Source organism: Gopherus evgoodei, chromosome 2, assembly GCF_007399415.2.
Source record: "Gopherus evgoodei ecotype Sinaloan lineage chromosome 2, rGopEvg1_v1.p, whole genome shotgun sequence".
NCBI classification, from domain to species: domain Eukaryota; kingdom Metazoa; phylum Chordata; order Testudines; family Testudinidae; genus Gopherus; species Gopherus evgoodei.
In genome coordinates this window covers 27,209,243-27,234,091 of record NC_044323.1, presented here as the reverse complement: position 1 = coordinate 27,234,091, position 24,849 = coordinate 27,209,243, and the positions used below count along the sequence as shown (strand labels likewise).

General features: G+C 39.7%; 1 protein-coding gene across 7 annotated transcripts in view; it reads right to left on the bottom strand.

The window, feature by feature from the left end:
- The window catches only part of CUL2 (cullin 2), a 115,372-nt gene that overhangs the window by 49,094 nt on the left and 41,429 nt on the right, over positions 1–24,849 (bottom strand). For 6 of the 7 annotated variants that reach the window (XM_030550173.1, XM_030550175.1, XM_030550174.1 and 3 more), the window contains exons 6-16: positions 24,394–24,476; positions 13,658–13,754; positions 13,451–13,561; positions 11,877–12,039; positions 10,563–10,687; positions 8,996–9,103; positions 6,002–6,061; positions 5,499–5,627; positions 5,263–5,349; positions 4,233–4,385; positions 3,703–3,780 (exon numbers count right to left, since the gene is read on the bottom strand). In XM_030550173.1, coding sequence (XP_030406033.1) covers positions 3,703–3,780; positions 4,233–4,385; positions 5,263–5,349; positions 5,499–5,627; positions 6,002–6,061; positions 8,996–9,103; positions 10,563–10,687; positions 11,877–12,039; positions 13,451–13,561; positions 13,658–13,754; positions 24,394–24,476 — 1,194 coding nt within the window. Of the gene's footprint in view, positions 1–3,702; positions 3,781–4,232; positions 4,386–5,262; positions 5,350–5,498; positions 5,628–6,001; positions 6,062–8,995; positions 9,104–10,562; positions 10,688–11,876; positions 12,040–13,450; positions 13,562–13,657; positions 13,755–18,894; positions 18,982–24,393; positions 24,477–24,849 lie in introns of all 7 variants that reach the window. The other variant, XM_030550176.1, reaches the window with a different exon arrangement.

Here is a 24,849-nt window from a genome sequence, read left to right as displayed (position 1 = left end):
TCAGCACCGACTCTGATGAAGATGAGGGGACCATGGAAGTGCCAATCCTTCCGGTGCCAGTGAGCAGTTCTGTGGGGACACCTTGGGTGAGGCAATTAGAGGGGGTTTACCCCTGGAGAGTGGTCTCAGTGCCATTTGGAGGCTGGGGGAGGGCTCTTTGCCACTCAACAACACTGAGTCCTGGATGTCAGGGGATCCTGGTACTGGCAGCATGAGTAAGTCCCTAGCTGCCGCATACGCCTCCAGAGCGGACAGTACAGCAAACTGTCTGCTACGCTGTCTGCTGGAGGTGCATCCCTCAACAGGGTATGTGGAGCCGGAGTCGGTGCCAATGCTGATGGTGGGGGCTGCAGCAGCGCCAGAGAGGGAGATTGGCATGACATGAGTCTCACACTATTCCTGTCCCCTTGCCTGCTTCCTTTCGGTATCAGGGAACAATTTCTGTCTCAGTGCTTGTGGTGCCTCTTCCTGGGCAAGGAGGAGCAGTGCCGAGAGACTATATTGGCGGGAGACGCACTCCACACCAACGCAGAGGTACTCGGTGCAGAGTCTGATTGTGGCTCCGATGCTGGCCTCAGGGCTGCCTTCATCAGGAGGACCTTCAGTTTCTCTGCCTGGTCTTTTGGGGGGCAGGGCTTCAACTCCCTGCAGACCTGACAGCGATCCTTCCTGTGAGCTTCCCCTAAATACTTTCGGCAACTTGAGTGCAGGTCGTTCAATGGCATCAACTTGCTACAAGAAGAGCAGGGCTTAAAGCCTAGTGACCAAGGGAGGCATACCTTGCCACCAGGGAGTGGACAAGCCTCTTCTATACATCTAGAGGTGTTCGGTTACAAAAGATTACTAAAATTACTTTCAAACTAATATATACACATGCAACAAATGAGAGGAAACCAGTGGAAAAGATTGCCAAAGCAACGAGGGAAGTTCCAGCAACCGTTAAGGGTGGTAAGAAGGAACTGAAGGGCATGAGCTCAGCAAGGCCTCTTACACCTGGTGCCATTGGTGCATAGTACCAGGGGGTGCTAGAGCCAACCTGATGAATACCACTAAGGGAAAAATATTCCAGCAACTGTGCTCAGGGCACACACACCCCTACATTGAAATGGACACGTGCAAGCACTCGAAAAACATAGGTTTAGTCTCTCCTTGAAGGACAGAAGTGGGGTGTGGCCCAACCACTCTTCATTGTTGCTTGACAGAAGCATAGGGTTTGAAAGCCTGCACTTCTGGAAAGAGCATCTAGAATAGTAACCTCTGGGTCTGCTCTGAAAAGAGAGAAAAGATACTTTGAGTGAAAGGCAGAGTATCTGTACTGTCTAAATCTGGCTCTTTGATTTTTCCCTTGTTCACCCAAGGAAACTCAAGCTCATTCAGCTCTGAGGATTCCTCAGTGGTGATGTCTAGGATCTCCTTCAAAGAATACACCACCTGTGAAGTGAGCCTGAATCATGGTCAATTGAAATACTGTTTATATGTGGAGCACAGCACAGAAATCAAATAGCATATATCATCACAGAGACCTTTAACAAACATTTTACCTTCCTAGTATGGTTTCTACATTTTACTGAAGGCTTTTAGGTAAGACAGTGAGGCTCTAGAAGTAACCAGACAGATCAAAGCCACAATATGGGCTGTAGAACAGGAATCCTAATTCCTTGAAAATGGATTCAAGCTTTCAATATCAAAGTTCTCGAGGGGTGGGCAACATGCTTTAGGTAGCTTCCCTATTGGCTTTATTTTCAGAGGCCCAGGGAAACAGAGAAAAAAGAAAATCTGGAGAGCTTCTATTTTCAAGCCTTTAATGACAAGCCACCAACTAAGGTAAGGTGCTCAGTTCAGACTAACGTACTGTCCATATCTGAATCTAACTCACAAAAGCTTACAACTCTCTGAGGTTTTAGTCTTTTCCCCCCCAGACATTTTTGCCTTTGAATCTCTGGAGAACTGTGGTGCATACTAAAGGAGAAGGCCCTTGAAAACCCAGAGGAACAGTGTCCAGAAATTAAAAAGAATTCTTGCAGGATCTTACACTGGAGAGTCCTGGGAAATAGGGAGAAACATTGCCTTTGCCCCAAAACATAACTAAGGTAGCTATTAATTCATATATCCAATTCCTGTCAGTGTACTATCTGAGGAGCATGCGGACTCAAGAACCTGGAGCACAATAAAAATTCTTGGGAAGAGGAAAAGAACAGCCATGCTAAAAGGGAGCGGACAGAAGCCCAAGGCACTGAAGAAGGGATCAGACGATTATTTTAAAAGAGAATCAAAAAGGAAGGAATTCCAGAAGTGGAGTAGGGACTACTTGACTCCTCCTCAGTCTTGCCCTCACTGGACATCTTTGGAATCATTGCTGAGTGGGGGCGTTGCTAGTTTAGCAAGCTGAGGCATAGCTGTTGACAGCATAGGAAAAAGGAGCATAATGTGTGTGCAAGTGGTGAAGGAGTAGACTGGCAAAGCTGCTTTCACTGGCTAACAGTGGAGACCTTTTGTGGGTGAGTATGTCTGTTGTGGATCTTAAGGCCAGTGAAGGAAGAAAGACACTAAAGGAAGAGCACAAAAATGTTCCCATTTAATAACAGTAGTAAAAGGGGCCTCCTAATAGGTCTGAGGGAGAAAGCTGCTGCAGAAGCCGTGAAACTAGGAGCATGTTGAGGAGCCACTTTCTAATAAAAGGCTGTATATTCACCTCCAAGAATCTTCTAGAGAACTGCATCAGTGATAACAGCCCCGGGTGGGACTTCCCAGCAGTGCCAGGATTCGTGGAATGAGTGTATGAGAATATTTTCTTGTTCGATGTACTACAAGATTTAATATTGCTTAATACACTAAAGTTGAAATTGGAATATTTCATTAAAACACTTTAAACACTATTATTGAGTAGCAAAAAGACACTTTACAGCAAATATAGATGTTTTCCATTAGACATCAATTTAAGATTATATCCTGAAAGTGTACATGTACACTTCTATACAATTCAGTACATCTGATAACATCAAAATATTTTTCATTCCTATATGCTTTCTTTCCAATGCGCTTCACAACCTACATACATGTTGACAGAGGTCAACATAGATATTTTGTATATTTTAAATATATACAGGGTACATATAATTATAATTTAGAATACAAGAATGTAATAAAAACACAGGGCCTCTGAAATGGTGCCACTTCTAGGACAGAGGGCAAAAAACAATCATACAGCATTCTGAATGCCAATGGGGTGGATGGAGATTTTTGGACAAAGGCAAGGAGCACAGGGCAAACCTATACTGTTCTGAAAAGTGAAAGAAGAGCTTTCATGCAGAACAGCCAGAATCTTGGTTTTCAAGGGCTCCTCTGAATCACAGGACAAGATACTTATGTGTGCTGTTAAGAGTTAACATTAGAAAAGATCATCTTTTCCCCTTGAATATAAGAAATCAGCATTTGAGCTCAGAGGCATGTACCTATAAATTTCAATTATTTGAAGAGCTAGAAGGGCACAGCTAAAATTTGAAAACTTGGAATTTCAAAAGATCAGAATCCATCTGGGGAACCCATTCACATTTCAGATAACTGAAGCGTGGATAACTGTGATTTATGTGTACACCTGACAGACACAGTGGCCTCACAATAACAATGATCAGATTTTTGTTTGTGATCGTTTGAGATTTTATATTAATTCTGCTACAAATTTGTAAGGAACTACTAACCTACCATCTGCACACTTTTTTCCAGTTCCTGAGGAATTGCAAATGTTGATGAAGGAGCCTGAGTTAGAGGCCATGCACCAGCCTGGGGGGGAGGGGGCGGGAAAGAAAAAAAAATTAGCATTCCAACATGTTACAATGAGCTCCAAGGAGCATATACACTAAATAAAATCTTCCTCTTAAGAACTGGTCCTATAGTTCAAGTCAAGTTATAAGACATACGAGTTAGAAAAGGAGTTGTATGACTCACTAAAATGCATACTGTTGTGAGGCCTTTGCTCTAGGTAAGAAAACGTTTAAGGCCTTTGTTTCCATCTTACCATTATGCAGTGTAGAGGGTAGACGATCTTCCAAAAAAGCTAGGAATAATAGCCTGTTTAATATCATCAGGATTGTTAAACAGTGATATCAAATTTATAAGTTGTCAATTTCAGTCTGAGAAATATTCATATCAGTTAGATTTTAGAAAATTATTTTTGTTAATGGAAATACAAGAATATCAATACAACTGAATAGCAATAATTTATTCACTAGTACCTGTAGAACATATATCTGAAAACTAATTCCCAAATCTATAATGGCATCCTGGTTTTTGATAAAGTTGTTGAATTTATTGTTGAGATCAGCGCTAACGCTCATGTCCGTATACATTCGATGGAGCTTGCTGGTAAACTCATAACCACAGGCTTGCTGTAATGAAACATTTAAATACATTTCATAGGTAAGGTAATTCTTAATATATTAGACACATTTATTTTAAAAAATTAAATTATGAATACATTCACAAAACAGTACTGATTTACAGATTTCTATATTGCTAATGCCCTGTCATCTACAGTCAATATTGCCTTCATATATAAAATTATATAACCTGTCTTAAGAGGGTTGCTTTTCTACACAACTTATTTCTAAAAATTGTCCATGCCCAACGCTAACTTACAAAACTGAAAATTTCGAACAGACTGCCTTAGTTTTGCTCACTGACTGGTATTACTATTATGGAAATATGGGTCAAGTGGCACATTTTATACAACTACCCAAAGGAACTACTTTTAATATTTGGGGTTTTCTGGGTAATGGGTTTTTTGTGTATTAATACATGAATTCAGAACAGATGACGCTGCAATTTTTCATATCACCTACTGGCAACAGCAGCTACCAATTGCTAAATTAATTTTGGCACCCTCTACTGACCCCTCTTAGGCCTTGGCTACACTGGCACTTTACAGTGCTGCAACTTTCTCGCTCAGGGTGTGAAAAAACACACCCCTGAGCGCAGCAAGTTACAGTGCTGCAAAGCACCAGTGTAAACAGTGCCCCAGCGCTGGGAGCGCGGCTCCCAGCGCTGCAAACTAATCTCCACAGGGAGGTGGAATACCTGCAGTGCTAGGAGAGCTCTCTCCCCGGGCTGGCGCAGCAACCACACTCGCACTTCAAATTGCTGCCGCGGAAGCGCTCCCGCGGCAGCGCTTTCTCGAGTTTCGAGTGTAGCCAAGCCCTTAAACGAGACATGCTTCAACAGTTATTACTGCTATTTATTTTATTTTGAAAGAATAGTTCGTATTACCTTTAGTTTATTAATCATGGCTTCTTCAGAGTCCATAGACATAGATAAACCATGAATTAATCGTTTTGCCAACATTCTAGCATAGAACTGTATGAAACAAAACAAAGTAAGCAAAATATTTTCTCAGCAGAAAGGATTTTTTTTTTAAAAAAAGAATGTGAACACAAACATCCAATGTAAAGCTGTTTAGATAAATTACATTTCTGGTTAAACATTTACTAAAAATTGGAGATTACCTTCTGGAAAACATCTTTGTCATCAATGTATTTGAAAACAGTAATGAAACTTGTAAGTTTATCTTCTACTTCATTCTCTGTCATTCCTTTGGCTGATTTCTTCAGCAAGTTGTCACAATACTTGGCCAGCTCAAGTAAAAAAACAGAAAGCAAAACAAAATCTACTTGTCAAGCTAGAGAACAACAGTGTTTGAAAGTATTTGCAACTACTAAATATGGGTTAAAACGTGACTGACAGAGCTCAGATTACAAATGACACAAACAAGAGACAACGGGCCATATTTTGAAACAAAGGCATGTAAAATTGTGTGCTCAGAACATGCACATTTTGTGTGGGTTAAATAGGTTAAATGCCTATTTTTAAAAAAGATTTTTCAAGATGATTCAGTAAGTGAAAATTATTTTCATTTGGTGACCACCATATGTTAATAATGATTGGTTTGAGGGTTTGGGTTTTTGTTTTAAACTATTATAAATATTACAGCACAATAGTTGTTACTTACCAGCTCAGGCGCTTTGCAGATCGACTTGGGTTCCCTATAGTTTACTACTGATGTTAGAGCCTATGTAGAAACACACAATAAAGACAAATTTTAAGAAATACTTTAACTTTTGCTTTGGTGGTTTACAGGGAGGTATGAAGACACTGCAAGTTCTTCAGGGCAAAGACTATCCTAACAAAAGACAAACATAGAACAGAAGAATGGACAAGAAGAGGGAGAAAATGATTGACACACACAATGCGAAACAGTATACGATGAGCAAATCGTAAGCGGTGATATTTATTAAGCAAGAGTGTGGAAGGACCAAGGCAAGGAGAAAATAGCACAGGTGAGCAAGTCAGCTATGGAAAGCAAAAGCAGCAAAGACTCCTGTGGCACATTGCAGACTAACAGACGTATTGGAGCATGAGCTTTCGTGAGTGAATACCCACTTCGTCGGATGCATGTAGTGGAAATTTCCAGGGGCAGGTACATATATGCAAGCAAGAAGCAGGCTAGAGATAACGAGGTTAGTTCAATCAGAGAGGATGAGGCCCTCTTCTAGCACTTGAAATGTGAAAACTAAGGGAGGAGAAACTGCTTTTGTAGTTGTCTAGCCATTCACAGTCTTAGTTTAATCCTGAGCTGATGGTGTCAAATTTGCAGATGAACTAAAGCTCAGCAGTTTCTCTTTGAAGTTTGGTCCTGAAGTTTTTTTGCTGCAGGATGGCTACCTTTAAATCTGCTATTGTGTGTCCAGGGAGATTGAAGTATTCTCCTACAGGTTTTTGTATATTGCCGTTCCTAATATCTGATTTGTGTCCATTTATCCTTTTCTATAGTGACCGTCCAGTTTGGCTGATGTACATAGCAGAGGGGCATTGCTGGCGTATGATGGCGTATATTACATTGGTGGACCTGCAGGTGAATGAACCAGTGATGGTGTGGCTGATCTGGTATGGAAAAGCAAGGTCACAGAATTGTTTTGATTACGAATGCAAAGGAGGAGAGAGGATGCAAGGTGAAGAGGAAGAAAGATGTTCCAAAAGTAGAGAGCAGGATGAACAAACACGAGCATGGGAGAACACAAAGGGCGCAAGAAGATGAGAAATCAGAACAGTACATAATTTGGCCTGGGAGTACACAGTGGGGAGTGAAAAGATAGAGCAAATTAGATACAAGAAACAGCAGCAAAGCCTTAAGTCAGGAGCATATATTTGAACTTCAGGGGGACACTGTAGACTGTAAAAGTATCTCAGCATCTAAAGGACTATGGGGAGAAGTGAAAGAGGCAGATCTTTGAAACGTTATGGTAAAGATGAGATCTGGAGAGAGTCTGAATGTGAGGGAGAAGAAAAGGGAATTAATGATAACTCAGAATCAGGGCATAAGTGATGAGAAGAGTAAGGGAGTTGTCAACATTAGTATTCTGAACAGCGGTTCATATTTAAGTCTTACTGAAATAATTGCAACACAACTTGAGTATATGCAAAATCAAAAAATACCATACACGAGTTCCTGTGAACTCACATACATTCAAGGATTTTTGGGTCACAAGTTATTTTCCAAAGAAATCAAGCAGAAGGGCTTCACTGAAGCTCCCTACTCCTGTGTTTTTTGTGTTTTCCAGGAGTTTGAAGTCCCCTCCCAACCCCCATAGGCTCCACATTGCTGAATCACATGTCGTCTTTGGAGGAAAGGGGTTACGGAGGCCTTCTCTGGAAGGAACTTTGTCTACACTCTGTATGTGTAGATATGGGATTTTAAGCTTCAAAATTCAACAAACATTTAATTGACATATGATATAGGCAATATTTATCACCACAGATAACCATTAACTTTCTATATTACATTATGAAGCTTAAAGCCAAAACTCATCTGTACAGGAATATGGTCAAACCTAGAACTCCTCTGCACAGTGCAGCATGTGGTTCAGCAACATCCTGATACATGGCTACAAACTCCTGAAAAGCCCTGTATTAACAAAATATATGATGTGACAAAAATAGACATAACTCCTAGAAGCTCAGAATAAGTGATATGGCAAATATACAATATTTATCCTAATCTATATCTTTATCCCTAAAAAAAATCTAAGACATAAGGTGTCCAGAGTTTGGTGACAGGAGAGAAGAAAATTTTAATAGTTAAAATATTGTACATGTGAAAATTATAATCCTTGTCCAACAAATTAACAACTGGTGGAAGGCATTAGAAACCATTCATCTTTTCTTGAGGAAACCAGACACCTGATCGTGAGAGAGCCTCGTCATGCTATTTGAAAATAAACTGCTACTACTACTTCTACTATTATAATCTAATTTGCATTATATTTATAGGGTGCTAATTGTAGTACCTAGGAACAAATGCCTTAACTGGCTATACATTTTACAAAACAGTTATATAAATCTCATCTCCCAAAATATTTACTTGACTCTAAATAGAGTTCGGTCCTCAAAATGGTAAATAATCAGAACAGGGCAATTACCTATGTTGAGCAATTAAACAGTTTCGACACAACTCTGTATGATCAAGTAATTTCTAACAAGATAAAAAATTAACGTTTATTTAACATACCTGGCAACCTCAGTGATCAGAGTCTAATTTATTGTTGCCAAGAAAAAAAAAAGGTAGTTCTGATGTTGTTTAAAAGTTGCTTAGTAGACACATTATAAATATACATATTTTATTTTCATATTAGTTGGAGATAAGGGATCCATTTTCATTTCAATATTTTCAATAGCTCTTTTGACGAAAAAGATGTCCATCCTTTTAGGTTGAATTTGAATACCGATGGTTGGAAAAAACATGACTGTTTCCTTTGTACACAGGATCTATTTTTGTGAGTACTAAATTACTTAGCTTTTTTTCCCTTTGCTTTAAAACAAGAGAACTCCATGAGAGTTCCCTCCAGGGTATTGTTTTACTGCTGAAGAACGAACTCTACTACATTCTGGTGAAAAAAAAGTATTACATATTCTGGAGTGTAGTGTTTATTATATTGTGAAAAATTACCTTGTCAAGGGCACTCATAAAGTGCTGGTCACCATTCAAAACGGTGTTGATAAGTTGAACAAATTTACTATGTACTTCCAAAACAGACTCCACAAACTGAGTTGGCATCTAAAAATACACAATACAGAAAACAGGTTTACTGAAAAATTCAATAGCTATACAAAAATGTAAAACAAATTAATATAAATAGATTGTCATGGTTATTCTGGAAGAAAATTATCACCAAAAATCAAAGTCATTAACAAGTAACCGAGTCTTCAAGACAGTTTCTCCTGCATATTCACACTAGTAGGATGCAGCCACGGCACTGCTGGGTTTTGGGAATTGCCTGGAGAAGATGTGCCCTTGAGATATAAGCACCAAAACATGGCATGAAATGCGGCACCAAACTTTCAGAATTAAGATTATAAGTGTACGTCAATCCCAGGCCTCTCATCTAAACCAGGAGTTTCCGAACTGTGGTACACATATCAATGCTAGTATGTGAGCTTGATGTTCCAACCATTCACAATATTTTTTTAAAGAAAATTATGTTTGACCCTAAAGAGTTTAGGAGCAGCTGCTCTAAATCCTAAAATCTTTGGGCAGTACTCTGACGAACAGTATAACATTAACATGTAAATGCCATGTTTGAGAAACCAGTTATTAAAATAAGTCAACATTTTTCTTCAAGGTAGCATGTGCATATTGACACTTGAGAGAGTCTAAATAACAGTGGTTGAAAAGTGGGCCGAGAGTTCTAATTAAAAAAAGGATGACAGGAACTGCCCTCCTAAAGCGAACATCAGATCTAGATGCCAAGTTGAAAGTAGTGCTGTATACACGTGTGAACAGAACTGCAAATGGAAACCCTGCTTTTTTACAACAGCAGTGCCACAAGCACATTCCACATGTGGATATAAGAAGCGAGTACTTCAAATAATAAAAAAAAAACTAATAAAATCAGGTTTAACAAAAACACTTTAGCAGAACAACTGAATAGTTAAAAGTACTTTCAGAAATTCTGATGCAAGTATGGGGCTATGCAGCTGTACAGCCGCTACTATACAGCAACTAAGTGAAAAAGACTTTCCTGGTACTAGCACAGGATGCCCATACTTACAAATAAATAACATTTAATCAAACCAAGTGATATTTTTGTTTCCTAATGAACCAAAACAGCCTATTGGCAACTGTCTGGGAACAATATTTAGCAGAAAAAGCGCACCTTTTAACAGCAGAAGACCATTTGCCATGACGACTTTACACAATTATTAAAAAAAAAAACAACTGATCAAGTTGATCCAGCAAGAAGAAATTAAAAAACCTGAATCAATGCATTACACAACTGAGAGCGGATCAAAATTGCAATCTGTGCACAAAGTTCCAAATCTATTTAAAATAAACAAGATTTAAAAAATAACAATGGTTAATAGGGTGTTTTAAAAGTTACAGCATGATACTGGTGTTTCTGTTCAATGCCACCACTCGTCTGTAGGCAATAAACTAAATCAGCCTAGGGAAGAAAACAAAGATTTCATCAGGAATGTAATAAGACAGGTTAACTCAGCTGCCACAGGAAACTTACATTTTCCTGAGAAAGATTGCTGGTTGCTCTAAGGCCCTCATCATGGATATGGTTTTGTAGTTCCTGAATCATATGAGGTAAACCACTTGACACAGCACGAAGCAGAGTGTACATATTTGCCATGTCTGCAATAAAGACATACTTTTTACACAATATATTTCAAAAATCCACTACTCTAAATGAACATTTACATAGCACCATAAATCTGCATGGATCTTTACCAAAATTAATATTAAACTGTCCTTTCCTTGAAAAATCTTATGAAATAAATAATCTAAATATTGAACTAAAGATAAAGTGAAAAGCAGGAAAAGGACAGATGAAGGTTGAAACATATATCAATTTTCATCTGGTAACTGGTGGAGTTACAACCAATCTGCACTTCACATATTTCTAAATTGAAAGAGTTCCAAATAGGATAGGAGTGACACGAGGCAGTGCCCCAGTATGAAAAAGGTAGAACACCACTGGGCTAATTTATTTCCTATCTTCTATCTTCCTAGAGCACCATGTCAGCAGGTAACAGGTGGCAAATGACAAGAGCGCTCTGGCGTCCTCTGCTAGACTTTTCTCACTTTGCTTCACATCAGCTTAGAAAACTTTTAAAATATCTAAGTGATTGCTTCCTAGGAGACAGCAAAAGGAGCCTACTATTCAACAGAAAAACTTGATTAAAGAAACTGCCCCCCGCAGCTCCCACTGGCCGGGAACAGGGAACCACGGCCAATGGGAGCTTTGGGGGAGGTGCCTGGAGGCGCGGCAAGGGCAGCGCATGCAGTGCCCTCCACCCTCCCCTCCTTCAGGGGCCGCAGTGCTTCCTGGAGCGCGTGGGGCCGGGGACAGGGCAGGCATGCAGGGAGCCTGCCCAAGCCCCAGTGCGCCCTGCTACCACCCTAGAGCTGCAACCCCTCCTGCAACCTGCCCTAACCCCCATGCATGCACCTCACACCCTTCCTGCACCCCAACAACCCCCTGCCCTGAGCCCCCTCCCACAGTCCACACCCCTTCTGCACCTCTTCCCTGAGCCCCCTCCTGCATTCCACATCCAAACCCCCTTCTCTAAACCTCCTCATACATCCCGCCCCCCCCTGCCCCAATCCCACACCCTGCACGCCCTCATGCACCCCAACCCCTGCCCCAGCCCTGCATACAATTTCCCACCCAAATGTGTCCCTCGGCCCAAAACGTTTGCCCACCCCTGCACTAGTTCAATGCTAATGCAGAGGGAAGAGTTCTATCTGTTTAAATTATCAATTGCAAAATAAAACAACATACACAACACCTACAGAACATTTAATATTTTGAGAGACATACCACTTCTTTTCTCTTGTCTGATGATATTATGGCATTCTGCATGCAGAAACTGCAAGTGATCAGCTACCATTCTCTGCTGGCATTCATGAATTACTTTGCCATATGAGCTGGGGTGTAAGTACTTCCGACATCGCATTTCTTCATCTTTTAATCTACCTAAAACCTATAGGCAAAGTTTCAAGCTATAGAACAGATAAATACTACAGAACAGTTTAGGAGAGGAAAGGAGAATTGCGTACAATTTGAGACTAAGTAGGAAGAAGGCAACCTTGAATTTGTGCATGACACTGAGGCATTAGTTCAATGCTAATTCAGAGAGAAGGCTGCTACCTACTGAATCATTAACTTTATTTCTTGCATTAATTCCTGTTTGCATAGGTGACTCAACTACTGACTAGGCCCAAATCTCATTACAGTTTGTGAGATCTAATGCTGCTGACCATGCTCCTCCTTTTGCAATTTTATTCCGTCTTGGCTTCTGTGACCCTGTTCTTTCATGGTTCTCATCCAACCTCTCTTATTGCTCTTTCAGCATGTTCCGCAGAGGATCCTCCTCATCCCCTTTCCAAGTTTCTGCGGGAGTTCCACAGAGCTCTGCCCTTTGTCCCTTTCTCTTCTCCTTCTCTCTCTCGTATCTGAGTAATTTCATACACAAAATACATTCAACTACCATCTCAATCTCTCTGACATCTCCTTGTGGATGTCTAGCCATCAGCTGAAGGTTTACATGGCTAAAATTGAGCTATTAATCTGCTCCTCTCCTCCCTCACAGTCACCTCCTTCCTGATTATCTTTGGGCAACACTAACTTCCTGCCTGTAACTCAGGCCCATAACCTGGGCATTATTACACACTCAAAAATTACTACACTAGGATTGTGATTTGCTGAATTGAAGTTATTTTTAAAATCCAGGATTACACATTATCCACATTTATCAGTTAATTCAAGTATAATGTCTGTAAAGTTTGAAACCAAAAAGCAATACAAAGGGTTTGGGTAGTAATATTTACTTAGATTAATCATAACAAAAAAAATTCATAACCACCCCAGAGCAACAAGAAAGCACAAAAATGTATACAGCAAAACAGGTAATAAAATAAACATGATAGAGGTAGAAGACAATTTAAAAAGGGGAAATAATTATGGAACAACTTTCTGCAGTGCAGACAGCTAGTAAATTCCTAATTTTTGATCTTGCCAGCCGATTTGTTTTTAAATACTATTAATTTCATAGGCTTTCCAGAAACCTTGTTAAACAGCTTATCTCCTATCCTTATGATATCTATGTTCACTCTGTAAAAGTACACTCTATGCGTGTTCTCACTGGCCAAGGCAATGAGACAGAATTGTAGAAACAAATATGTCTTTAAAATAAAAACCACCTATTTTTCATTTTGAGTGCATGTAGTTGTACCACCAGGAGGAAAATCAGTACAAAAATCTTTCCCTTCTAAAATAATTAACATTTTAACATATTCTATTATATAAAAAGTAATTAACTTGTTCTGTATTCTGCCTTTACATATTTTATATATACACACACAATAGATGCAAGTCAAAGTGGGGCTTCTTACCTTTTCCATATACTGTGAGCAGTTTGACTCTTGCAATAAGTTTGAAGCTTCTTGTTTATAATACTCCCCTGTTTCATTCAGAAAAGGACACTCAAAAATTTCCTGATAAAACTAAATCAAGAAAGTCTAATCAAGGACAAATAATACAAGGTATTAAAGTATTAAAATTCACAATTAAAAATACACCAAGCAATCATGCATTTTTACCTTTAGGGGGAATTTTTTCTTATACTGTTCAACATGAACAAAGGAGTTAATAACCCCATGGATTACTTTCTGGTTTGGGTCTTCTCCACAGCGATCACTGAAATAGGCAAAAACAAATATGCATTCCTAAGAAACTGTATGACTACTAAGACAGACATCAGACATGGAACCCCTTGACACTGGATGGAAGATTTTCCAGTTATTGCTTTTGTTTAAATTAATCAAAGATAAACATTTATAAGATTAATCTTATGATATACTAGTGAACATTGATTCAATTTCTCTCCCTCTCATTCCATGAAGACTACAGAAATGGTGATGCATAAGTCTTGGCCAGCCTCCACAGAACAAGTACTGAGTAAGTACTGAGCACATTAGAAATACTAGAAGTCAATGAACTCTAGCTTGTTAAGAAGTAGGTAGGTAAGTAAATCCATTTATTCCTGTCTGAATACTGGTGACATCTTAGCAATTTTGGAAGCCTTTTTGATCCATCACTCACTTGCACACTAAGCAGCTGATCTCCCAATGATAGGCCACACACAATTTATTCATCTCTACGCTGGTCGTTCCTTACTACAAATGACCCACCACCACTCCTTCCATGATAAATGTCTCCAGGTTATTCTCTCTATATATACTATCTGTGATCCAAGTATATAAACTTGCTCTTGCTGATTTCTCTCCAATAATATTTCCAACGTGTTTTTTGTATTTCCCATCCAGGAGCTACAAGAGTCTTCACCAGCACCACATTGCAAAGGCTTCAGTTTTCTTCTGGTCAGCAGCATTTGTTCCCCAGGATTCCACTCATAAGTAGTGATGGAGAAATCTTAAGCTTTTCACCTGTTGAACTTCTGTACATTCCAAGATGCCATGGTCTTTCCACACTTTCATAAGGAAGACCATGGCTGAGCAAGCCATCCCTGGTGATCTAATTTTTTTGGTGTAGACTCCTTCATTAGATAAATTTAATTATCTGGGATCATTTATCTGCTGCCTCTACCACTTGACCATTAAATTGTCACGTCCACTTGCATCCTGTTATTGTTTCAACATAGGCCCATTTAGTTTTCACCACATTCAGAAATAATCCATATCCCTCACTAACAGTTTTACAGACTTCTACATTCATTGCATCGATGGTTGCAGCGAAGAGCACCATACTTGAAGTTAGTTAAGAAGTGTCCACCAACAGAAATCCCAGCTCCTTCCTCTTTATCAAAAACTTCCATGGCTTTTCACATAATAAATTCTCTGTACACGTTCATTCTCTCTTATGCTGCCCCATGAAAAAGTTTAACCACTCACTATCGCCCACTGCTGTTCACATCATGGTTTGTTACTGACAATTGATACTAATGAGTTCAATTAGATGCTTTGGAATCCCCATATTTGCCAGTGTCTTCCAAAGACAGTCATGTCAGATGACACATACTTTGGAGAAGTCAATGAAACACAATCTATGGGTGATTATACGGTCTGCATTTTCGAATATGACATGACATATATTCGCAATTTGTTCACATGTGCCTCATCCCTCTCTGAAACCAACTTGCTATGGTGATAGCTCTGCTTCTATCATTCACTTCATGCAATCCTGAATTATGTACATCAGCACTTCAATTGCATGTCATAGCAGGGAGACAGCAGCTACTTACTGCACTCTAATATCCTCTTTCTAATGGTGAGGGCAGAAAAATTCCCTTCATTCAGGTGTCTGGCCAATTTCTAGTCATTCATACATTGTTGCAAATTTTCCACAAGATCAATATAGTTGTCACCAAATCACTTGTAGCAATTCTTGTTACATTATCTACTTGGGTGCTATCACAGGCTTCATTTTCATAATAGCACACAACCCCTTCCTCCGGCAAGACTGATAGTTCGGTCTCTATAGTCTCTTTTCTGTCATCCTGCATTGTAAGTGGCTCTGATGAGACTGGCGCAATAATCCATCCATCCGTGTTTGATATCATCACCTTCAGTAAGAACTCTGCCATCATGATCTTCTATTACACTCTGTTGCAGGGAAAACCTTTCAGTGGGAAGTCTGACCACTGTGAATATATCTTTTATATTCTTACTCTCTTTATAACTCTCAAGATCCTTTCGTTTTGCTGTGATGTATTTGTTCTTATCTCATGAAGGCTGCCTTTGAATCTGTCTGCTCAATTTCTTGTATTCTCTATTGCATTTTTCAGTCTCCAAGCTACTTTCTCTCATATGTCATTTTTTACCACAAACTCCTCCTCCATTAACCATGATGCAGTCTGACACCGATTTCTCAGAATGTGTGTTTTAGCAGCTTCAGGCATAATAGTAAAGAACAAAACTGCTACCCAAAATTGTGGGAAGTTCCATCTTACAAATACTTTCATCTTTAATAACTTACAGCCATCATTAGCTTCTCTCCGAGTCAAACAATGTTCATTTTTGCCAAGCACTGACTCAGACAGCACATTGTATTCATCGCCTACCATCTGTACCTGAAAGGTCATCATAGACGAATGCTCTCCAAACCAGAGGAGGTTCATACAGGACTGATGAAGTATTTCTGTCCCTTTTATGTGAAGGGTAGCAAACAGGCACAGGATTTTCTTGTGGTCCTCCAGAGCAAGAATGTTAGTGAGAAGCAAGAGGTTGCTATCAAAAAGATCACATGGTTCAAAAACAAAAATGGTCCAGAGCAGCAAAAAGGTTAGCATGTATAGGGACCAGGCCACACACACACACAGAGTTTATTACTTTGAGCACCCCTCTAAATCCATCTAAAATTAGAAATAGTCCCCTGTGAAGCCAACAGGATGCTGGATGCCAGAATGACTTGGAAGAGGCTTATTTCTGCTATAACTGAGACTGACACAGATACCTCTCAGGTCCTAGGTCCTAGCCAGAGGAGGAAAAGATGTTGTCAGACCAGAAACTACTCTGTCAAGGACCAAATATTATACTATACCAAATGAAGCTCTAGCACCAACATCTGTTCTGGAATACCTCCTGGATCCACTACTCAATGGATCCACAGGCACTGGCTCTTTAAGCACCATTTAAGTAATTCCAGATTTGAAGTTTTCTGAGATCCCTTAGAACCTAAAGAGCAAGCTATATCTAGTGTTTTGCCCTTAGATGCATGGCAATTTTTCTATCACTTTGATGAGCGTTCCTCTGGAGGGTTCAAAGAGGATAATAAAAAACTGTCTCCTCTTAAGTGTGAAACTCATACAGAAAGAACATGAAGGAAAAAGTGACCTTCGCCAAGACAAAAAAAGCAGCAAATGTGTTTGTTACAGACATTTTGCAGACACAGCACATCTACAATCTTCTTGTTTGTGTTAGTAATGTTCCGGAGCAGCCAATAATATCAAGCTTTCTCTGTATCTACAATAATGAAACTCATAAATCAAGAAACCTAGAACAGACACGTAGAACAAAATTAGTCCAGACCCAATCATCACACAAAATAGTGAACTATAAACAAAGTAAAAGCAAAGATGAGGGTTCTTAAAATTAGCGACAGAATTGGCCCACGCCTGGTATGCACTAGAAACTTTTGTCAGTGTAATAACATGGGTTTGCAGTAGGATTTTTTAAATAAAATTTTTATGTGCAAAAGCCCTAGTGTAGAGACAGATATACCAGCAAAACCTGTTGTCAGTATAGCCTAGTTCATTCATGGAACTGATATAGGCTATAAAAGCCAAAGTCAATATTTGCTGATCGAAGCTCTGTCTACAGCAGGAGGGTTTACTGGTATTGCTGTACTGCCAAACATTTTCTAGTGTACTCACTCTTTCACTACAGGTATGCTATTATGTAAGTATTTCAAACATTACCACAGGACTGTGTTGCAAAGATAATACGTTTTGGCTCACCAACAAAAAAGGAGAAAATATTCTAATAGGTAAATGAACACTATTGAGGTCTCCTCATAATTCAAGCCACTTCAGAGTTTTACATTTTTATTTTTTAATTAAGATTATGTTTAAAAATAAACATCTTTATATAGATATTAAAAAATGATTCTTCGGAAAATGACAATGCCCACTATGGTACTTTAGAACAGTAATTTTCTAACAGACACTTTATAAGTTCCTCATTTTAAGATAAGCACATATAAAAGTTATTTCTAAGCAGGAAAATCTTGCTATCGATTATTTTCTTAATATATTTATTGATAGAACTATGTGGAAAACCTCATCACCATGCATTTATCCGATACATCAGATGGCCTGTCAGTCAAATAAGCAGCCTATAGATACCACAAGACCATGATACACTCGAACCTGCCTACACCTCCATGCTTTAATTTTTTAAAATCAAATAAGAAAAACTGCACAACTTTTAAAGTAAAACACAATGAAACTCATGTCAACCACACTGTTATGTCATTTTAAGAACTAAATTATAGTGGTGGAATGACAAGGCAGCAGTATATTGCACACTGCACAACTGTGACCAATACGCACATTTAAGGTTCAGGGTACAACAGTAAAAACATAAGGTGTCCTTGCAAGGAAAGCCTATGTTTACATTAGATGGCCTTCAAAATAAATGTACTGTAGTGTTAATTCTTTAAGTAACCAGAAAGAATGCAAGAATAAATTTCCAATTACTACTTCAGATCTAAAGTTCTGTTAATAAACGTGGTTAAAAAGCTGTTTTAAAAAAATGGATCCAGGATACTTTGCACACAGAATCTTATTCTTAAGTACGTATTCCAAGTCACATCTGCTTGTTTACTAGGAATTTGTCTGTGCACTAATGCCAATATTCAATATTGCAAAACAAACCAACTACTGAAGAGCAAATTATGTTGCAAATTTTGTGAACAAAATTACAAAATAATGTAATGATAATGAAAGTATACCATCAGGAAGAACTCCGTTTGATTTTTGAACAAGCTGTGCTTTAAGAAAAGCTTTAAGACTTGTTAACTAGTCAAATTTGATATGGAAGTCATTGAGAATATGAAAGACTAAAATGTCATTTTCACGTTTTTTTTTGAGTGCTACCGAATTTAATAGATGTTCTTTTTACAGTGGATAATATGAACACCTCAACAACTATTAGTAATTTCATAGCTAGTAAAGAAACCAGTTCACTATATGTGTTTAATAGAAAAATTTGTAACTAGTTTTAGATAGTTTCTACTAATTACTGTCATTTGAACTAGCACTTCAATCCTTTTCAAATTATTTCTGTGTTTAGGTATTTCATAGTTGAATTTTCCTCACAATTCATGATCTTGTCTGCTTCCTGCTGTATTCAAACACAAATGCAAAAGTTGACATTCAGCTTGCCTTGTAGAAGTATAGCTTCGGCTAGAGGGGGGGAACAAAGTGTGTTATATTCAGGATTATTTTTAAGTCTCCTAGTTATATTTCGCGGTCTTCTTGCTTTAAAACTAATACACATTTACAGGCTTATATTTAACAGAGTATAACTGTCATTTGTCAAAAAAATCTCACCACGTTATAGGTGAGACCGCGTTATATCAAACTTGCTTTGCCCCCCCCCCCCAATTCCTTGTTCCCTGACTGCCCCCTCCAGAGACTCCTCTCCCTAATCACTCCCAGGACCCCACCCCCTACCTGACCCCTATCCACCCTCCACCGACAGGCACTCACTGGCAGCGGTGGGAAGCGGAGCAGCTTGCCCCAGTCCAGTCCACTCCACTCCATCAGCTCCCAGCCGCAGCGCTCCGTTTCCCGGTGTCAGTGAGTATGGGGAGGTTGGGGAAAGAATGCACCCTGCCTCCCGCACTCACCTGCGGCGGGAAGCGGAACGATGCGGCCCCAGCCCACTCCACTTTCCTTGCCCTGGCCACAGCCATGCCGCTGAAGGGCAGGTGGGGAAAGGTCCTGCACTCACCTGCGATGAGAAGAGGAGCACCATGGCTGGGAGCTGGCAGAGTGGAGCTGGCTGGGGCTGGGCTGCTCCACTTCCGCCGCTGCTGGTGAGTGTGGAGGGGATCCCTTCCCCCAAACCTCCTCCCCTGAGCGACATGGCTAGAGCTGGGGTGAGGGAAGCAGAGCAAGTTGTTCCCGGCCCCCTGCTAATCACCCGGGCCACTCTGGGACTGCAGGGCCCCCAAAAGGGCCTTCCCACAGATCCTGCCCCCCAGACCCTGGGGGGGGGGCAGGGAGCCCGTGACCGCCCCTGAGACCCTCTGCCCCAGCCTGGCCCGGCAACCGTAACACGCTGCTCAGAGCAGCGTGTCAGAGCTTTACCGTGTTGTATACGAACCTGCCTTATATCGAGTTGCGTTATATCAGGGTAAAGATGTAGTTATTTTTCCATAACATACTTGACAATCTAGCAATAAAAACCATTTCCAACATATCAACAGTTTCAGTGATATATAGGAGACACAAGGTGGGTGAGATATCCTCCTTTATTACCAGCTTTCAAGCTACAAATAACTCTTCCTCAGGTCTAGGAAAGGTACTCAGAGTATCAAAGCTAAATACAAGGTCAAACAAATAGATTATCGTAAGTAGATAACCCATATTCTAAGGGACAATTCAAGCTGAAGTGGTCCATTAACACCCCTGTGTTTATGGGAGGGGGGAGGGGATTTAATGGGTTACAGATTGTTGTTTTATAAACCATAAATCCAGTGTCTTTATTAAGACCATGATTTTTAGTGTCTAGCAAAGTTATGAATTTAAGTTCTTAGGCTCATCTTTTCAAGTTGTTGTGCAGGTTTCCTTTGCAGATGAGGACTGATTGGTCAGATATAGAGATTGCTTTGTGAAAAGTGTTCAACCACAGGTGATGCGGTGTTTTTCTCTTTGTCATTTTCCTATTTAAGTTCATTCACGAGCACAGTGATTGTCTGGTTTCATCCATATAGCTGCTATTGGGGCATTTAGTGCACTGGATGAGGTACTCCACATACTGTGATAGGCATATGTAGGACCCATGGATCTTGAAAGGTGTGATGTGGCGGAGGTGGATCATTGTAGCAGTGGAGATATGTTTTCAGGTTTTGCATCTGTTGTTTTGGCAAGATCTGGTGCCTGGTCTGTGGGGAACTTGCTTCTGACGAGTTTGAAGACGTTGACAGGTTGTTTGAAGGCCAAAAGAGGGGAGTTCAGGAAAGATTTTGTTCAAGATGGAGTCCCTATTGAGTATGGGCTGGAGTTGTTCCAGTGTGGAGTGGTAGGTGACAACTATGGGTGTGCGGTTTAGGGGGGTGGAGGAGGGGGAGAGGTGCGGGATTTATTTCTGTACTGAAGTAGGTTCTCTTGGGGTATTTGGGTGGCCCATTACATGATGTGATCTACTTTTCTGGAGGAGTGTCTTTGGTGGGTGAAGGTGATTTTGAGTATGTTAAGGTATATATCCCAGACTTCCTCCTCAGAGCATATTCTATGGTATTTGAGTGCCTGGCTCTGCAGAGGATGAAAATACCAAATCTCATGTTTTGTGGTGCATTTGTGCAGTGATTCTTCAAGGTGGCCCATGAAGAGGTTGGTATATTCAGGAGCCATCCTAGTACCTATGGCAGTTTGACTCAGTGTTTGTTGCTGAATGTAAAATGGATGAGTTTGGCATGTGTTTTTTGAGTAAGTATCCGAGGACTGTCCATTGTCTTGTAAATATTTGAAACAGGCATCCATGCCGTCACTGTTAGGGATTCTGGTATCTAAGGAAATAATGTCCCTGGTAGCAAAGATGGTATTCTGAGGAACACACTAACTCGAAGTGTCACAACACCCTGCCAAAACAACAGATGCAAAACCTGAAAACATATCTCCACTGCTACTATGATCACCACCCAACATATCGCACCTTTCAAGACCTATGGTTCCTACAGATACCGAACACAACGTGTGGTTTATCTCAACCAGTGCACTACACGGCCCAATAACTACTATGTGGGTAAACCCAGAAGGGCAATCAGGAGAGTCTCGAATGAACTCACACAGGAAAATAATAAAATAGAAAAACATCATATCACCTGTGGCTGAACACTTTTCACAAAGCGATCTCTCTCTATATGATCTATCAGTCCTCATCCATAAGAACGGCTGTACCAGGTCAGACCAAAGGTCCATCTAGCCCAGTATCGGTCTACCGACAGTGGCCAATGCCAGGTGCCCCAGAGGGAGTGAACCTAACAGGCAATGATCAAGTGATCTCTCTCCTGCCATCCATCTCCATCCTCTGACAGACAGAGGCTAGGGACACCATTCCTTACCCATCCTGGCTAATAGCCATTTATGGACTTAACCATCATGAATTTATCCAGTTCTCTTTTAAACACTGTTATAGTCGTAGCCTTCACAAACTCCTCAGCTAAGGAGTTCCACAAGTTGACTGTGCACTGCGTGAAGAAGAACTTCCTTTTATTTGTTTTAAACCTGCTGCCTATTAATTTCATTTGGTGGCCCCTAGTTCTTGTATTATGGGAATAAGTAAATAACTTTTCCATATCCACTTTCTCCACATCACTCATGATTTTGGGCTATATTTATGTACTAATTTTATACTGTGTTATGCATTAAAAGTTCAATTATAGAGGTATAACTCCCCTTCTACTTACTGATATGCTTTTAAAAAAAACAAAACAAAACATGTAGAAATAATTGCATGAAGCAGATTTTACTTTTATGTACAAGCTTGCATATTGAGTACTGTATATGAAGAGTGTGCATATAATTTAGTTTTTTATGTAGTTCAATGTTTTATCCACTTCATGTAATATTTGTTACTTCAGATACTTCCGTACGAGATGCAATTTAATACTTTTTATTCCTACAAAGATATGGTGCAATCCCTGCACTGCTAAACTTGATTCTAAGACAGCTACTGCAGTTGCCACTAAAATCTTCACAATTCTTCTTTGCCATAATACTAATTACTGGCAATATTGCTTGTACTAATCACAGACAACAGCACAAATACTACTGTAAAGTTAGTTCAGCAAAGGCAAAATTGTAAAGGTTTGACAGCAAGCACTATACTGTCCAGTATCTGAAAGAAATAATTTTTTGTAACAATAATAATCAGTTCTCACTTGTATAGTGCATTTCATAATGCATAGATTATAAATTGCTTTGGAAAGGAAAGTCAATTGCCTTATTTCACAGATGGAGAAACTAAGGAACAGATGTGAAATTACTTGCTCCAAATCATACAGCAGTGCCTGTGGCAGAGCAGAAAAAGGAAATCAGGTCTAGCCATTAGACAATAATGCTGCTTAGAGCCCTACAGGCACACAGTTTTTACCACTTTCAAAGTTTCTTTAAAAATCAACCAGCCCCACTCTCTTATAGGCCCTGCTCAAAAGCCCACTGAAATCAATTGGAGTCACTCCATTGACTGAAACAGTCTTTGGATCAGGCCCATAACCAGCTAACTCTTTACAGTGAAGGAATGTGATCATTTTCGCAGTTACTGAAAGTGTTGCTTCATGGCTGACAATAAATAGCCCTCTCCAATAAGTGCGTCAGCATCCTTTTCCAACGAAATACCTAATTTTCATGGATCAGGCCCTCTGTCTCAGTTGTCTCATTCACAATTAGGTAAGCTAATAAATAATCAAGATGAGAATCCAGGCCGCTTGTTCTTAGTATAACTAAACAGAAACTTCTGCACTGCTAAGTGGAATATGCTTATGACCCTTGTTCACCAGACTCAAAAGAGTTAAGATATGATTATCGTTACTTAACACTCAATTTATCCTTGAATCACTGTCCACATTGGCTCCAGAAGAAGTGGTTGTAGGCAGCTCTAAACACTAGGTATATTACAGGCTTCAGAAGTAATGTTTCAGAAGGATATAATATTAGTCCTTAACACATTTTCATAAAATCCAGTTGAAAGGAGCAGCAGGTAAAAATCTCCATTAACCAGATATATAAAGGGAGGCACAAACACTATGTCTAGCTCAAGGTTTCTCTTCAACTCAGCATTAGAAGTAGGAAGAGAAACCAGAGTTCTAGTCTCAAGTGTTAGGTACTAAAGAACATTCCCTCTGGATTATAGTTAGGCTTGGCAGGATTTAATTTGAACTGTTAGTCCTCCATCTAACATCTATTTCACCTGACACATTGGAACAGATGAAAAAAAAAATATCCATTGGTAACAGTCAGCAAGCATGATGTCCCACCTACTTTGCGCCTACAGGAATCCAGCCCCATAGTGGCACAGGTAACTCTGCAGCCCCACTGTAGTGGTCCCAGCTGGGAGTGTGGGGGCCATCCCCAGCCAGGGGCCGTGCAGCAAGGGGGTGGCCTCCCCCAGGAGCTTCTGCTCTGCACTGCCAAGATGACAGCTTTCTGTACACCTCACAGCTGCAGGGATGCAGTGTCATCAGTCCTTTAGCCACAGGTAGCCCCCCTGTAACTGAAGTGTGAAACTGGAAATGTATTTGAATAAAATAAATAAAAAAAGATTGAAAATAAAAATTGATATTAATGGAATTTCAAATAAATAATAATAATCGAATTCTTCCAGGCCTAACTATAGAGGATATAATTTTTCAGTTCAGGTTCTCTTTCTGCACAAGTAAATCGCAACAGAAGGGTTTATATTTTTGACAGCTAAAGCTTTTGGCACATTAATGAGGTAATAGCAGCACATTCAGAGTTGGTTTATATAAAACAAGAAGGCAGCTTAGCTAAAGTCCAATTAATTCACAGGCCTCTCCAAGGAAACAATTACAAAACAATTTAGACCAGGTTAGAAACACTGTAACTAATAGAAAACAAACAAGCACTCACTTTTTAATTTCTCGGAGGAGCATTCGAATGAGGATACCCTGCAGTGGCTCAATCATTAATTTCCTCCACATATCAAGTGCTAGCTGTAAAGATACACACATCACAGAAAACTTATCCCATAGTAAATGCAGTTTAAAAATCCACAAACTGAAGAGAAATTTGGGCAGGAATTAACATCTTTCCCAATGTTTGTTTCCATTTTCAATTCTTTTGTTTGACAAATCCCAGATCTGCTTTATCAACAATATTTACACAGATCCACACCTATATGTGTTTCTTCTACCTCCAGGTTGTACCTTATTTAATTTTGCTTTTCAGATAAGGAACCGACAAGTCCTCTATATAACTTTTTCACCTGATTTTCCAAGGTGCTCAATACTCCCACTGAAAGTCAAGCTATATATTTTTAGATTGTATATATTTTTTAAATTGGAAAAATCAACATTTAAAAGAACA